The sequence below is a fragment of the Ornithorhynchus anatinus genome, chromosome 5, assembly GCF_004115215.2.
Source record: "Ornithorhynchus anatinus isolate Pmale09 chromosome 5, mOrnAna1.pri.v4, whole genome shotgun sequence".
NCBI lineage: Eukaryota > Metazoa > Chordata > Mammalia > Monotremata > Ornithorhynchidae > Ornithorhynchus > Ornithorhynchus anatinus.
The window spans coordinates 68,067,327-68,081,709 of record NC_041732.1 but is presented as its reverse complement, the minus strand read 5'-3'; the positions used below and the strand labels follow the sequence as shown (position 1 = coordinate 68,081,709).

The 14,383-nt window shown below is 43.6% G+C and overlaps 1 protein-coding gene across 8 annotated transcripts in view; it reads left to right on the top strand.

The window, feature by feature from the left end:
• Nucleotides 1-14,383, top strand: part of KIF1B (kinesin family member 1B) — a 165,872-nt gene that overhangs the window by 72,865 nt on the left and 78,624 nt on the right. For 5 of the 8 annotated variants that reach the window (XM_029065666.2, XM_029065665.2, XM_029065664.2 and 2 more), the window contains 4 exons: nucleotides 1,949-2,082; nucleotides 7,279-7,358; nucleotides 8,936-9,011; nucleotides 14,119-14,198. In XM_029065666.2, coding sequence (XP_028921499.1) covers nucleotides 1,949-2,082; nucleotides 7,279-7,358; nucleotides 8,936-9,011; nucleotides 14,119-14,198 — 370 coding nt within the window. Of the gene's footprint in view, nucleotides 1-1,870; nucleotides 2,083-7,278; nucleotides 7,359-8,935; nucleotides 9,012-14,118; nucleotides 14,199-14,383 lie in introns of all 8 variants that reach the window. The other 3 variants (XM_029065663.2, XM_029065668.2, XM_029065662.2) reach the window with 1 other exon arrangement.

Genomic DNA, 14,383 nt, shown 5'->3' with positions numbered 1-14,383 from the left:
CAGACAAGTGGCAGAGCCGGGATTACAACCCAGGTCCTTCTGACTGGCAGGTCCATGCTCTATCCAGTAGGCCATACTGCTTCAATTGTCTTCCTATTGTAAAATTATTGGCTTTTTTTGAGCACCTACTTTGCGTTTTCCACAGGGGCCTGCTTCTGTGATTTCCTGGAGATGAGAGAGAGAGAGAGAGGGAGAGAGAAAGAAAATGGTCTAGGTTTTCTGCAGCCGGGGATTCCTGTGGGTTTTGTGTTTTTTTTGTCTTAAAGAGTGGAGGTAGGGAGGTAAAGACAGTTAGGGTCTTGATTGCTAAGGTTAAACTCCAGCATAATCCCCCTTTGGCTGGAACAGCTCTGTCTGAGATTTCCTAGCCTGAATGATACCAATGTGGAAAAGACTCAATCCAGTCCTTGCTTCTGTGCTTAAGATGCTATTGCTGCCGCCAGCTTGCTGCCTGGCTCTGTTTTCTGAGCAGTTGCAGTGTCTCGGGGAGGGCTATGCATGCCTACATTTTGACTTCAAAAACAGCCCCAACTGATTCTAAGGATTTCATTTTGGCCTACCCCAGGACCCTCTGTCGGGCATGCATGCCTGTTGGCTTTTCAGAACCCCACCTCTCTTGCTCTTCTCCCACCTTCCGGCCATCTCCAGGTGGCTGTTTTTTCCTTCCCTCTTTTCCCCGCCTCCTCTCCTCACATCCCTCCTCCCCGCCCCGATTGTAATCACCTTTCGCTTGACATTTTTCTGCTTCCTATATTTGCAGATGGCAGTTTTCAAACTGACTTGAAGCAACCACTGGTTGGTTGGGTTTCAAGGCCAGGGCTAGGTTGACTAGGTGGCTGTCACCTAGGCCCCTGAGAGGTCTGGAGCCATTTCATTTCCCTACACTTGAGCAACCGATCACTGATTTGATTCTCTTCAAACCTCACCCTTGTGTTTTTATTTTTATTCTCTTCTTTGTATGCCCCAAGTGCTGGAACCTCAGTTAAACTGTTAGTTGAAACTCCAGGAGAATATTGGTGGTGGCACAGAAATGCTGACTTGTATCTTGAGGTTATTTGTGGTATTCGTATTGTTCTCTCCCCCTGTGCCCCTGATTCCCGATTTTGAGAAATTTTCAAAACTCTACCTTTCTCACAAATTCAGGGAAAAACATAGACTGATTTGGCTTAACATTCACCTAGGTAGCCTTGACCGGATGTTAGCAAGGATCCCAGTAAGCAGAAATGAGATTGACCTCCCATTTGGCCCCAGCAGTGTCATCTTCATTTTGGGTGAAGTGCTGGCTTTTGCGAAGAGGGACCCTGTGAGGCTTCCAAATGTTTGGATAGTTTTAAGCCTCTCGAAAGTTTCTACCCTCCGCCCCTGACTTTTAAAAGGTTTTCCTGGCTTACAGGAAGTTGCATGATCCAGCGTATGTTTTCTCTCTCGCCAGATCCTAGTCCATATCTTAGAGCCGCTACCTCAGTCTGAGTTTCTGCCTGCATATTGCTCATTGGTGAGGCCTGAGCAATACAAAGCTTGTAGCTGGCATTTCCTAGACCCAGAGCTGGGGGAAACACTGTAGCGTTGTTGGCCAGAGTGTGGGAGGTTCCGGCTCCAAGTCGATCCGTTTTGCTGGTAATGTTGGCTAAACTGGAAGCCTTGGGTTTAAATCTCCAATCAGATGGAATTTCATACCTCCAGAATACCGACCCTAAGCAGACATGTTTCAGAACTGCCATCTAGAACTATTAAACTTGTCTTTGTGTTGGCGCTTTAATGCTACCCTCTCTTACACTGGTGTTTCCTTCCTGTCTTTTTTTCCTTCCTCTTCTGCTTTCCTCTTCCTTTCCCACTCCTCTGCCTTCTCTCCTTTCTGTCTGTCTCTCAGATCTGAAAGATTTTCAGAACAATAAGCATAGGTACTTGCTAGCCTCTGAGAACCAACGACCTGGCAATTTTTCCACAGCATCCATGGGGTCCCTTACTGCATCTCCATCTTCCTGCTCACTCAGTAGTCAGGTGGGCCTAACATCAGTGACCAGTATTCAGGAGAGGATCATGTCTACCCCTGGAGGAGAGGAGGCCATCGAACGTCTAAAGGTAGGTACCGACGCAGACTGAACGAGCGGGGTGTACTCTTGGCATCTGAACAGGAAAGGGATATTCAGAAAGTCCTTAATTGAAGATGTCTCAACTGAAGATGAGCGATACAGCGTCTCTAAATTTACCCCCCAACTCAGCTTTACAGTACATCGATTTTGATGCTGGAACATTAGCCTCCTTTATGCCACTTAGCTCCAGCGATGTGGGGGAGAGAGCTGAGTGAAAGTGGGGAAACAATTTCAAAAGCTGCAGTGAGGTGAGAGAAAGGAGGGCTGAGGGGTTGGAGTGGGAAAGGCTGGGGAGTGGGGGCGGGGTTAGCTGATCACCAGGGTAGGCTGACACATCCATTTTACTGCCAGTGAAGTTAGTCAGCTACTCTGTTGGGGGGCCTCTCTGAATCGATGTCAGTACATTAATGTAGCTCTATTATTCATCCATAATTGGTTGAGTAGACATTTCTGAGTAATTTTGGTAAAAATAGGGTATCTGAATTTTGTTCAGAAGCCAACCCTCCATTTTTAACATTGTTCCTATGAGAAAATTGGTTCCAATTTACTTATCTACTTAGGGTGTCATTTTTAGGAACCATTTGGTTAAGTGAGTTGTAGGAGAAGTGGGAGAGAAATGCACTAAGGCTGAGGACTGGGCACGAGGACTATAATGTTGCCAATCCCCCCTTTTGACAATTGTGGATCCACAGTGAAATATTTCCTGGTAGCTCTCTAACTTAGTAATTGTTGACAGGCAGGTGTAGAAAGGAATTTCTTGAAGATGGACTGCGGGAAAAGTTAATGAATACTATAAAGCATACTAATTAAGGGAATGTTTTTGAACACACACTAAGCGTTTTTACTAGGTCCATTTTCAAGCCCAATCCAATACGCAAAGAGTGTAGGCTTTCAGAGGCCAACAAAGAGTCCGTGAATCTTAATGCCATTTCAGCTGACGAAGGTTCTCCTGGTCTTCGGGTAGTGCCACCAACATTCTGAAACAGAAATTGCGCGGTTTGATCGTGGTTAGGGTGCCTGACTGCAGCATAGCATAATTTAGCCAGCATCATCCTCTTGTCTTTGTGAGCGGGAGAGGGAAGAGCAGGACAGCCCTGTTGTTCAGGGAGTGTCTGCCAGCTCTTCCCCTTCCCTTCAGACTAAACCGAGAAAAGTCCAGAAATGACCTTCTGCAGTCCACAGCCAAGCTGGGCTGTGGGTTCCTCATTTGTTGGTACAGTTGTCAGCTGTTCTTTAAAGCAAAGATTATTCCTCAGTCGTCCTCCTGCCTCCCAGTCCCCTCCGGAGGGGAGTTCTGAGCCGTGCGTTTTGCCTTTCTTTTCAAGAGGCACAGCCAGGGGCATTTGACTGGATTGCAGCACTGCACATCCTCCTTCCGTTAAAAACCTGCTGTTGCCATGGAGACGCTGGTGCTGTCTCCGCAGTCCCCTGACGCCCAGTCACTAAAATGACATCTGTAAGCCAGAAGATTTAATGAACAAAACGAAAAAGGCAAGCAGCACTATAAGGGAGCTCAATAAGTTCCTGATTGATGCTGGAAGCTGGTGGGGAGAACCCTTTTCCTGTTACAATCAGTATTCAAGATGACTGCTCCTCATTAAAACACAGTTGGGAAATGCAGTGCATTTTGACAACTTAATGATTCAAAGGGCTGAGACTTTTCACAACTTAAAGCAAATTAAGCCTGAGCACTCAACTTGCCATGCAAGTTTATTTTAGTTTTCAGGTGGGGTTGGAACAAATTTAGCCTTTTGAGAAAAAGATATTGTCTGCGGAATGGACTCCTGCTTGCTTTTTTTCTTTTTAAAAGAAAGCCTCGTTTGTTTGGGTTTTAGTCCTTCCTCTTCATTCCTCCCGGCCTCTTCCCCTCACTCTCTCTTTCCCTACTCCTCACACTCCCCCCTCCCCTCCCTTCAGCCAGGCACCTTATTTGGTATTTTGCTCACCCTACAATGAGTTGCTTCAGAGGAGAGAAAAATAGCCATCTTGTTTCTCCCTTCAGAACACACTGGGGAAAAGTGGGTGTCGGGGGGAGGGATGTGAGAGCAGTGCTCTCAGCCTTCTGCAGTGGGTAAGAGAGGGGGCAGCTTTTGGCTGTCGAAAAGCCAATCAACAGAAATAGACATAGGTTATACAAAAGGTCTCTTCAACAAAACTGAGAGGGAAGGAAGCTGCTGTCTTTGGATTCATGAGGCGCTTGTTGCTGAAATTCGAGAGGAGTTTAAAGGGCTCATGGGCCATATGTTTGTGATAGGTTATAAGGGGAGGAAAGATCGAGGGGAGCAGTCAGAATACCGGCCTGGATGGACCAATGGTCTGACCCAGAAAAGGAATTTGCAAAAGACACTCACACGTTCTTAACCCTTTCCTGGCAATATCTCGAGTAACAAGGCCCTTGGGGAGATATGTCTTCAGTACTGTAATGAAAGTTTTGAGTGGCTTCTTGGGGGCCTCTTTGGAAGGGTGGCCCACCCCATCACCTTCTCTGGCCCTCACGTCCATCAAGGAATAAACTCATCAAACTCTTGCCTATTTATTAAAAGGGGTGTCGCGGGGGTGGGGCGAGATAAGCACACGTGTGTGTGATTGCTTTTATGGCTCCTCCTTGGAAAAATAGTCAGATTGTGTCTTTTTGCAGTTTGGAATTTTAACCAGTGTTCTTAAAATCTTTGGGGTGATTCAGAGACCAAAGCAACTCGTGGCTCTTAGATTGGCATAGAACACCAGGGCTTCTTACTGCCGGATAAAACCTACACATTACTAGAAAGCACATGAGACAACCCCAGAGTTCTTGAGGCGAGGCTCTTCATCCTCCTTGGGGAAGATCTCGGAAATCTTCTTGAACTGCCTTGGAAAGGGAAAGAAGACCAAGGGAAATGTGACCTTTGGCAGTTCTGTCTCCTTTGTCGAGCTCTGCAGTGGGTGGATTATAATACTCATAATAGGCTTTGGTGACTAGGAAGCCAAGGGATTGCTTCAGTCTTACAAGCCCTGCTATTTCTTGAGCTTTTAAAGTAAATGCAACTCATCCCCTATATATGGGTGGCAACCCAGCCCCCTCCTTCCCTCCCCCACCATCATCACCACTTAAATAATCTGAATAGATTGAATCCTGAAACCATTTTCTCCTTTTTAATCCACCTTTGGCTAAAAAAACGGAAATTCTTCCATTGTACCCAGCTTTATTCAGGAGAGAAAGAGTCTCTGTATGGCTTTGTATTCATTGCAGTGTCCTTAATGCAGCCCTGGAAGCCACTGAAGCATAAGCTCCTTAACAGGGTTTTTTTTACTCTATGAATGGTGAGAATGCTTTTGGCATAGGCATGCTCTTTCTTGGTTTGTAAAGTCCTGGTTAGATAACCAGATAACCTGGTTTTGCTTCTCCTGTGCAGAGGCTGTCAGGCAGAATTGTTTGAGAATGCCTAGTAACTGCGGTCTTCCAACATTGAGTGAAGGAGCTGCATCCCTAGGAGATGATGTTTCTGAGAGTGAGTGTGTGTGTGTATGCGTGTGTCAAATATGAATGTCTTTATAGGCAAATAGAAAACTGGGTGTTAGGGAACATTCTGCAAATATGTCACTCTCTCCCCAGTGATCCTCCCATCTCATCACCAACAGTGGGCCCAGATTCTTCCATTTGCAGTTGGTTAATTCTGTCCTTATTTTGTTAAATGGCCAGATGTCAGCCGTAGTTATTACTGCTCATCTCTTTGCTGCATAATCCCCTAGAACGATAGTTATCAAATTTTTTGAACGATGAAATTCAGTGTCAGTATCAACAGTAGAATTAGTTGAGTGACTACTATGTGCAAAGCACTCTACTGGGCCCTTGGAAACATAAAAAAGAAGTGAAAGATGGACTTCCTACCCTGGGAGTTGAAAATCTAATGGAAAGGTGACAGCAGTTTGGCCTAGCGAGAAGAGCTTGGGCCTGGGAGAGGACCTGGGTTTTAATCCTGGCTCTGCCACTTGTGTTCTGGGTGACTTTGGGCAAGTCACTTCATTTCTTTATGCCTCAGTCACCTCATCTGAAAAATGTGAATTAAATCCTCTCCTTCCTACTTAGACTTTGAGCCTCATGTGGGACAGGGACTTCTCAAGTATTAGTACAGTGCTCGCCACACCATAAGCACTTAAGTACCAAAAAAGAATAAACTGATGAATATACCTTAGTTGAGAGAGAAAATATAGATATTAGCCGAAGTGACAGGACAGGTGTTTGTTTTTAGAGAGCTTTTGTGGCTGAAGGATTAGCTTGACCAGGAAGGTGTCTGCCAGGGCGCGTCCACCATTCATTCAATTGTATTTATTGAGTGCTTCCTCTAGCTGATTTTATGTCTCTTCCAAGGAGCAGAAGTTGTCATAACAGAGGTCCTCAAGAGTTGCCTTTGACCCAGGAGACCCAAGCGCCCTCCTCACATGCCTGTCTGCCCAGCAGCACTATTTTAGGAGGCAATTGTTTCCAACGGGGCAGACTGTGGGTAGTGGGCCTTTAAATGTGTGTGCCACCATGGGCAGACATACCACAGGGTGGTGGCAGCAGCTGCCATTTTGAATAATCACTCTGAATGCTACTGCTTAAAGAGATGGATAGCAAGGAAGAACTGGGATTGAGGCTGTGACACCCCTAAAACCTTAAGGGCAGACAGGGGTGCCTTGCTTCCTCCGTTGAGATCCACAACCCTAGAGGTTTAAGGTTACTCCCAGGCACTAAAACTACAACCTTATAGCTCCATCATTGTGGTCACTGAATATGTGAGTCAACTGATTCTTGCTGCTTCATTTACTGTTAACATCAGTACTAACTACCTCTAGAGCACCACTCCACTTTCTTTTATTTTTTGGTAAGATCTTTAGAAGTAGGTGTGAGCAGTAGGGTTGTTGGGCAAGGAGTGTTCTTTGTCAATATCATAGGCAACTTATTTTCATTTGGGCTTAAAGAAAATGGGTACAATTCATGCAGGATTGATTTGGGTTAAGATGATTTGGTTTAAGACCTGAGCTTATGGAGTGGCTGTGTAAAGCAAGAGTTTAGCACAGGTCCTCAGCTGTAATTCATCATTCAGCATATTTTTCCCCCAGCCCAGAATTGGGAGTATGAGTCCTGGATGCTTTGGGAAGAAAGACCACCTGCCATGCACACACACAGATGTACTCTTTCAGCTCTGGCCTTTTATTTCCACAGGAATCTGAGAAGATCATTGCTGAGCTGAATGAGACCTGGGAAGAGAAACTGCGCAAGACAGAGGCCATCAGGATGGAGAGGTCAGCTCAAGGGCTCAGAATACTAAGTGCTGATGCGGGTGATCAATAGGCTTAAAAGCCTGAGTTGGCAATGTGTTTAGATTAATGTACCAGTTTGAGATGGAAATGCTTTTTGCATTTGCAATAGGGGCAGTGTCTGCTCTCTCTGGGCTCTGTGACTACAACCGACCTCCTTTTTAATTCTTCTCTACCCCAATGGCCATTCTGCTGCCTGAGCAAACTTAGGGTGAGGACGGTCCTTAAAGTGATAGAGATGGATGCCCGGGCAGGAGCATGGTCAGTGGTGTCTAAACCCCAGCAAGTGGCCAATGTTCTAAGCGGGTTGGCATACCTGGTGTTTGCAGTGCATTCATTAGCTGGTTCACCTGGCAAACAACAGTTAAATTGATAGCATGCTATTTTTGCTGCTAGGGAGGCAATAGTTATACATTGCCAGCCTCCCTGGTCACATCCGATTGAAGCTAGTAGAGAAAGGCATGAGATATCTTACGGGCGAAGGAAAGCTTATTTTGGACAGTTTATTTTTATTTCTGCCTTCAGTTTTTCTGTCCCATTAGAGGGAAGAAGACCAAGGCAGATTTTCAATGTAAAAAGAAGTTGATATTTAGAAAACTTGCAGTTGGGAGATTTAAAAAAAAAAAAAATGAGATCCAGGTGGAGGGTTATGAAGTAGATCAGTTTATTGATGCATTGATTTAGCAAGTAAGTTTGGTTGTAGGATCTTAGTATTTAATAGAGGAGAGAAGCAGTGTGGCCTAGTGGATAGAGCACAGGCCTGGGAGTCACTGGACCTGGGTTCTAATCCTGACCCTTCCACTTGTCGGCTGTATGACTTTGGGCAAGTCACTTCACTTCTCTTCAGTTACCTCATCAGTAAAATGGGAATTAAGGCTATAAGACCTATGTGGGACATGAACTGTGTCCAACCTGACTAGCTTGTATTTACCCCAGCATTTAATACAGTGCCTGGCTCATAGTAAACACTTAACAAATACCATAAAGAGAGAGAGAATTGGAAGGAGGCTAACCAAACTGAAATGATGATGATGGTGAAGAGCTCATCATTTGAGGAATGACATTTGTAGAGCTTCTCTTGTGTTCCAACTTCTCTGAAATCCCAAATCATATAATTCCACTGAAGCTGATTCTGGCTCCCTGGGAAGAGGGAAGGATAGATAGGCAGGTTGTTGTTAAATTTTTTTCATGTGATTTACAATACTGGTTTGGGTTGAAGTATGGGAGATTTTCATGTTGCTGGAGAGAATGTTCAGTTGGTTTTGAGTTTTGTTGAGAAATATATTCCCAATTTGCAAGAATGTGATAGGCTGATCCTTAGTTCCCATTGGTTTGCTCAGTCTTGGTCTAGTCAAATGTGCAGGGCAGATTAATCATCAATAGTATTTATTGAGCAGTGAACTAAGCACTTGGGAGAGTACAGCGTAGCAGACTGAGTAGACACATTCTCTGTCCACAAGGATCTCCCAATCCAGAGGGATTAGGTTTTTATCAGTTCAGACTGAGGTTGCTCCAGATGTTAATCAAAGTGGGTACTGATCTGCCTTTATGTCACTTCCTAGGGAGGCCTTGCTTGCTGAGATGGGAGTTGCCATCCGGGAAGATGGAGGAACCCTGGGGGTCTTCTCACCAAAAAAGGTAGGAAGCAGCAGTATCATCATGGAATCCTCTCTTCATAACAAGGAAGCCTACCATGAATCTGTTTTTCTGGGTTTTGGGGGGTTTTTTTGTGTGTGTGTGTGGTTTTTTTTTTTCCTTTCAACATTGAGGAGGACCAAGTCTTCTAATTCTGTCCTTTCTCAGCTTGGCAGTGATTTAAATTTACAGAGCTATTGATTTTATTTTTAGATACTCCTTCATCGTAAGTGCACAGTTATCTCCAACATCTCTGTACACCATGTTTATCCATATGAAATTTATTTGTAATTCTCCTTTTGAATTCTTGCTTGCACATCACTACACTTAAACTACTGCTTTCCTATTGAGGGTTTTATTTTTTAACCAATCTTACTTCAGTTGTGGCTCCTCTCTCTATGTAGATTTTCCCCCAGAGGCCATCAACCCTGTTTGATGACTCTTTGGAAGCATTTTCAACTGATGAGGTTTGTGCAGAAAAGCACTTTTAGATGAGTAGTTGCCTAGATAGAAGCTAGCAAGTTTTGTCTGCAAGGTGCATTGGAAACCGTCCTTATATTAAGTAATTCTCATTGATTTCCCATTAGCCATCTCTGTTCCTTGTCCCTGCTTCATTGTGAGCAATTCTGGTAGTTGTCATACCTATAGTAATCATAGTGTTTTAGTAAACTAGAGTGAAGCGCCTTATATTACTAGGTGGTTTGCGGGTTATAATTGAAAGTTGCTGTCTAGTGGTTATTTGGTGTTTGTGTCTGTTTAATGATGGTGATAGTTCAGCTCTCAGTGTATAACGTAATAAAAATAAAAAGGCACCCAGAAAATTGGCTCCTTGGAAATCTAGAACTCCCCCAGAAGCAGGGGAAAGAATCATATGATGTCACAAGTTGACTTGCAGCTCTGTGATTCCTAAAGGGGCGGAGCCTGTGTGTCAGGACTGGTTAAATAGCCAGGGATAGCCTTTAAGATTGTGGTGTTTGTCCTGCTGCCAGTCGTTTAGTTAGAACCTGGCCCTGGGTCATGTGATTTGTTTGCTGATTTCGATGGAGTGTTTTCACCAAAAAAGGTTGGTTAAGAGATTTTAGCTCCTCTAGATTAAGTAGTACTGTAGCTCCCATTTGTCTTGTAACCCAGTTTTCTGGGAATCTGTAGGGTGAAGAGCTCTGGAAAAAGTGTAGTGGTTTGAAGATGTATTTTTTTAATGAAAAAAAAACATTGCCCTAGCACTGATTGTCAACATACACTGTTTGGGTTGCAAACCTCTAGCACAATCATTCAATTATTGCTTTAGATTTTATATTGCATAAATGTTTGCAACAAATGGTTTTGCAAATTGAAGCACTTATTTCCGTGTGGGTGTATAAATATATATATATATATATACACATATATATAGTTGAAGCTTTGATGGCATCTGTCATTTGAATAATAAATCTTTTGAACTTAGAAAGTAAATTCCTCCCGAGAGCTCGAAGATCTTGCACATATATTATCTGTTTATTTTCCCTATGTAACCATTTAGTAGGTAGGGACAGCATGGATTGCTGTTTTACATACGATGAAAGTAAGGTCCAAGGAGAGTGATTGTCCCAGGTACAAATTAAGTATGGAGTAGCTACCCCCTAACAAATTTAGCTTGTAACCTGCATTTTTCTTGAATGCATCATAGCTTGAAATATTTCTCAATTAGAATGTGTATATATCTATAAATTCTATTTATATTGATGCCTGTTTACTTGTTTTTATGTGTGTCTCCCCCACCTCTAGATTGTAAGCCCGGTGTGGGCAGGGATATTCTCTATTGCTGACTTGTACTTTCCAAGCGCTTAGTACAGTGCTGTGCATGTAGTAAGCGCTCAATAAATTTGTTTGAATGAATAAATGAATGAATGAAAAGAGACTTTCCCTATATGTATGGGATCATGTATATGTATATGTGTGTGTTTTTACTAGCATTCCTGTCAGCCTTCCTAGTGGCTGATGACCAATCAGGGAAAAAGAAAGAAATAAATGGGATTATATTTAACAACCAATTCCCAGGTTCTTCCTCCTTCACTTATCCAAAATGTATTTTTGCTCTCGGAACTCAAATTTGAGGAGAGGGAAAGAATCCAATTCTGACATCAGTAAACTGTTTTTAATGCTGACCCTTAAGCCTTTTGTTTCTTGAGTTAATGACTCCCCTTCACCTAGCCAAGGACAAGGCTTTTGAGGCTTCAAAGCTCTTTGATATTTCAAAAATATTTGCTTGTTACATGACAAGAAGTCTAAGATTTTTTTTTTATTGTCGTACTCTTCATTTAGTTTAGCAAGTGTGAAAGAAAGTATCTTGTTAAATTATTGATCAGAATCCAGTCCTGGACAAGTAAATGTTAAGACTAAGAAGTCTTGGCTTCTTGGATCTGTTTGTTGATCCTTAGTGATTGTTCGGGTTATTGCATGGTTTTTCCACTTTTTCTGTTTATTTTTTGGCCTCTCCCATCCTTTTTTCCTTCTGACTTTTCTTTCATTCTTTATACACCTGCTGCCCATTGGTTAGATTTTCACCCCAAGACCATGTGACTTGCTTGCTGATTCGAGTGGGGTATTTTCACCAAAGAAGGTTGGTTTTAAAGAAATTTTAGAGGTAGATGAGGTGGGGGTTCATTCTCAAGTTTATAATAAATATCATTAGTTTAGATTTCTCCATCAGATGTGACATGAGGGATGGAGAGAAGGAAAAAGTAGAGGGAAAACGTTGGATGTATTTCATGCACTTAATGAAGAACATATTATTTCTTGAATTATCTATCCTCTTAGATTTTGCAAGCACTGTCATTTTTTGATCCAGAAAATCAGTCGGGAGTCACACATCCTTTTGGAGGCTTTCATATATGTGGCCTATGATGGTGAATTGTGCATCTAAAAGAATACACATAGACTTTGTCCCCAAATGATTGAATGCTTCTGGGGAGAAAGACTAAAATGAATTGGAGTTTGTACTTTGTGAAATTGCTCCTTATAGTCCAGGATGTCTCTCCTCTCTGAGTGGAATCAGACAAAAATCAATTCATCAATCACTTATTGAGTGCTTACTCTGTACTGAGCACTATACTAAGTATTTGGGAAAGTACAGTACAGTAGGTAGACCAATACCTACCTTCAAGGAGCTTAAAATCTAGTTGTGGGGGACAGACATTAAAATAAATTAAGCATGGTAGAAAGCAACAGAGTATGAGGATATGTACATAAGTGCTGTTGGGAAGGAGTTTGCATCAGAGAGCTTAGAAGGTACAGGCTTAAGGATAGTGGTCACTGAAAAGAGGGAGAGAAATTAGTCAGGGAAGAGAGGAGGAGATATGCTTTTAGTAGGGCTTTGAAGATGGGGAGAATGGAAGCCTGTCTTGCCTCCTTCACTCCATAGAAGACCTCTCTTAGAACAGTGCTTGGCACATAGTAAGCGCTTAACAAATACCAACATTATTAGATCACCAACAGTTTCCTTCTTGCCAGATCCAATGGTCTCTACTCTGTCCTAACCCTCCTTCACCTCTCTGTCCTGCAGCCCTATGGACTGCCCCTTTCTCCTGGAAACATTCTTGACCCTCAGTTTCACCGACACTGTCCTTGCTTGGTTCTTCTCCTCCCTCTGTGGCCTCTCCAGTGTTTTTTGCAGCCCCCTCCTCCTCTGCTTCCCACCCTCTTAACTGAGGGAGCCCCTCTACGCTTGGCTCTGAGCCCTCTTTTATTCTCTGTCTACACCCCCCACCCCAATAGCTTCTACTACCATCTCTACGCTAACGATTCCCAAATCTACTTCTCCAGCCCTGCCCTCTCTCTTTCTCTACAGTCTTGCATTTCTTCCTGCCTTCAGGATATCTCTAGTTGGAGGTCCCAGTGACTCCTCAAGCTTAACGTGGCCAAAACTGAACTCCTTATCTTCCTCCCTGAGACTTTCCCATCACTGAAGACACCCCGACCAACTTCCCTGCCTCTCAAGCCTATAACTGTGGCATAATCCTCAATTTATCTCTCACTCGACCCACAGAGTTAATCTGTCAGCAAATCTTATCTTTTCTTCCTTCACAACATCTCAAGAATCTGCCCTGTTGTCTGCTACCAAACTGCTACCACACTGATCCAAGTTACCGTATCCTGCCTTGACTATTGCATCAGCCTCCTTTCTGCTCTCTCTGCCACATGTCTCTCACCTCTCCACCCTATACTTCAGTCTGCTGCCCGGATCATTTTTCTAAAAAAAGGTTTCATCCATGCCTCTCCTTTCCTCAAAAATCTCCAATGATTGCCTATCCACTTCTGCATCAAACAGAAAGTATTTACCATGATATTTAAAGCAAACCGTCAGTTCTCCCCCTCATACCTTAACCTTGCTTATCTCTTACACCGACCGCACACTCTACTGCTTTAACACCAGATCTACTCACTGTACCTCGATCTTGTCTGTGTCACCACCAACCCCTTGCCCATGTCCTCCCTCTGGCCTGGAACTCCTTCCCGTTCATATCCGACAGACCACCACTCTATCAAAACCCCCCTAAAATCACATTTTCTCCAAGATACCTTTCCTGGGTAAACCCTCATTTCACCTAAATGCTCTCCCTTCTTTGTAACCTATGCACTTGACTCTGTACCCTTTAATCACTTGCTCTCCGCCCCACTCTCAGCCCCACAGCATTTATGGGCATATCCTTATAACCTGCCATTTCCCCCATCTGTAATTTATTTTAATGTCTGTCTCTCCTTCTGGACTCTAAGTTCCTTGTGGTCAGGGATCGTGTCTACCAATGCTCTTGTAGGTACTCTCCCAGACAGTATAATACTCTATTCACAGTATGTGCTCAATAAATACCATTGATTTAATTGATTTATTGAGGGAGGATGGGAGCTCAGGGTCAGAGATGAGAGACGAGACTGAGGCACAGTAAGTAGGTGATGTCAGAAGGGTGAAATGCGCGAGCTGTGGTGTAGTGGGAGAGGAGTGAGGATAGGTAGGAAGGAGAGAGAAATTGTGGTCTTCCCTAGGTTCCTGTCAGCTAGAAGCAATGCAGAGAAGACAATCTCCAGTAGGGGTGTTCGGGCCTGAATGGATCACTTGTGACCTTCTTTTTTCCAGACACCACATCTTGTTAACCTCAATGAAGATCCCCTCATGTCAGAGTGCCTCCTCTACTACATCAAAGATGGCATCACAAGGTGGGTGCATTTTATTTCGGTCATTTACTGGGTGACATTGATTAAAGAGGGCTGCTCACATAATCAAGTTTTTTCCTAAAGTTGGGTTGTTCTTCCTTTCTGAAGTGGTGAGTCTGGCATTTTTCATTTTCTTGATAGCAGTAACCAGGAAGCCTTGCCTGATAGTGCCAGTGCCCTGAAGTGAC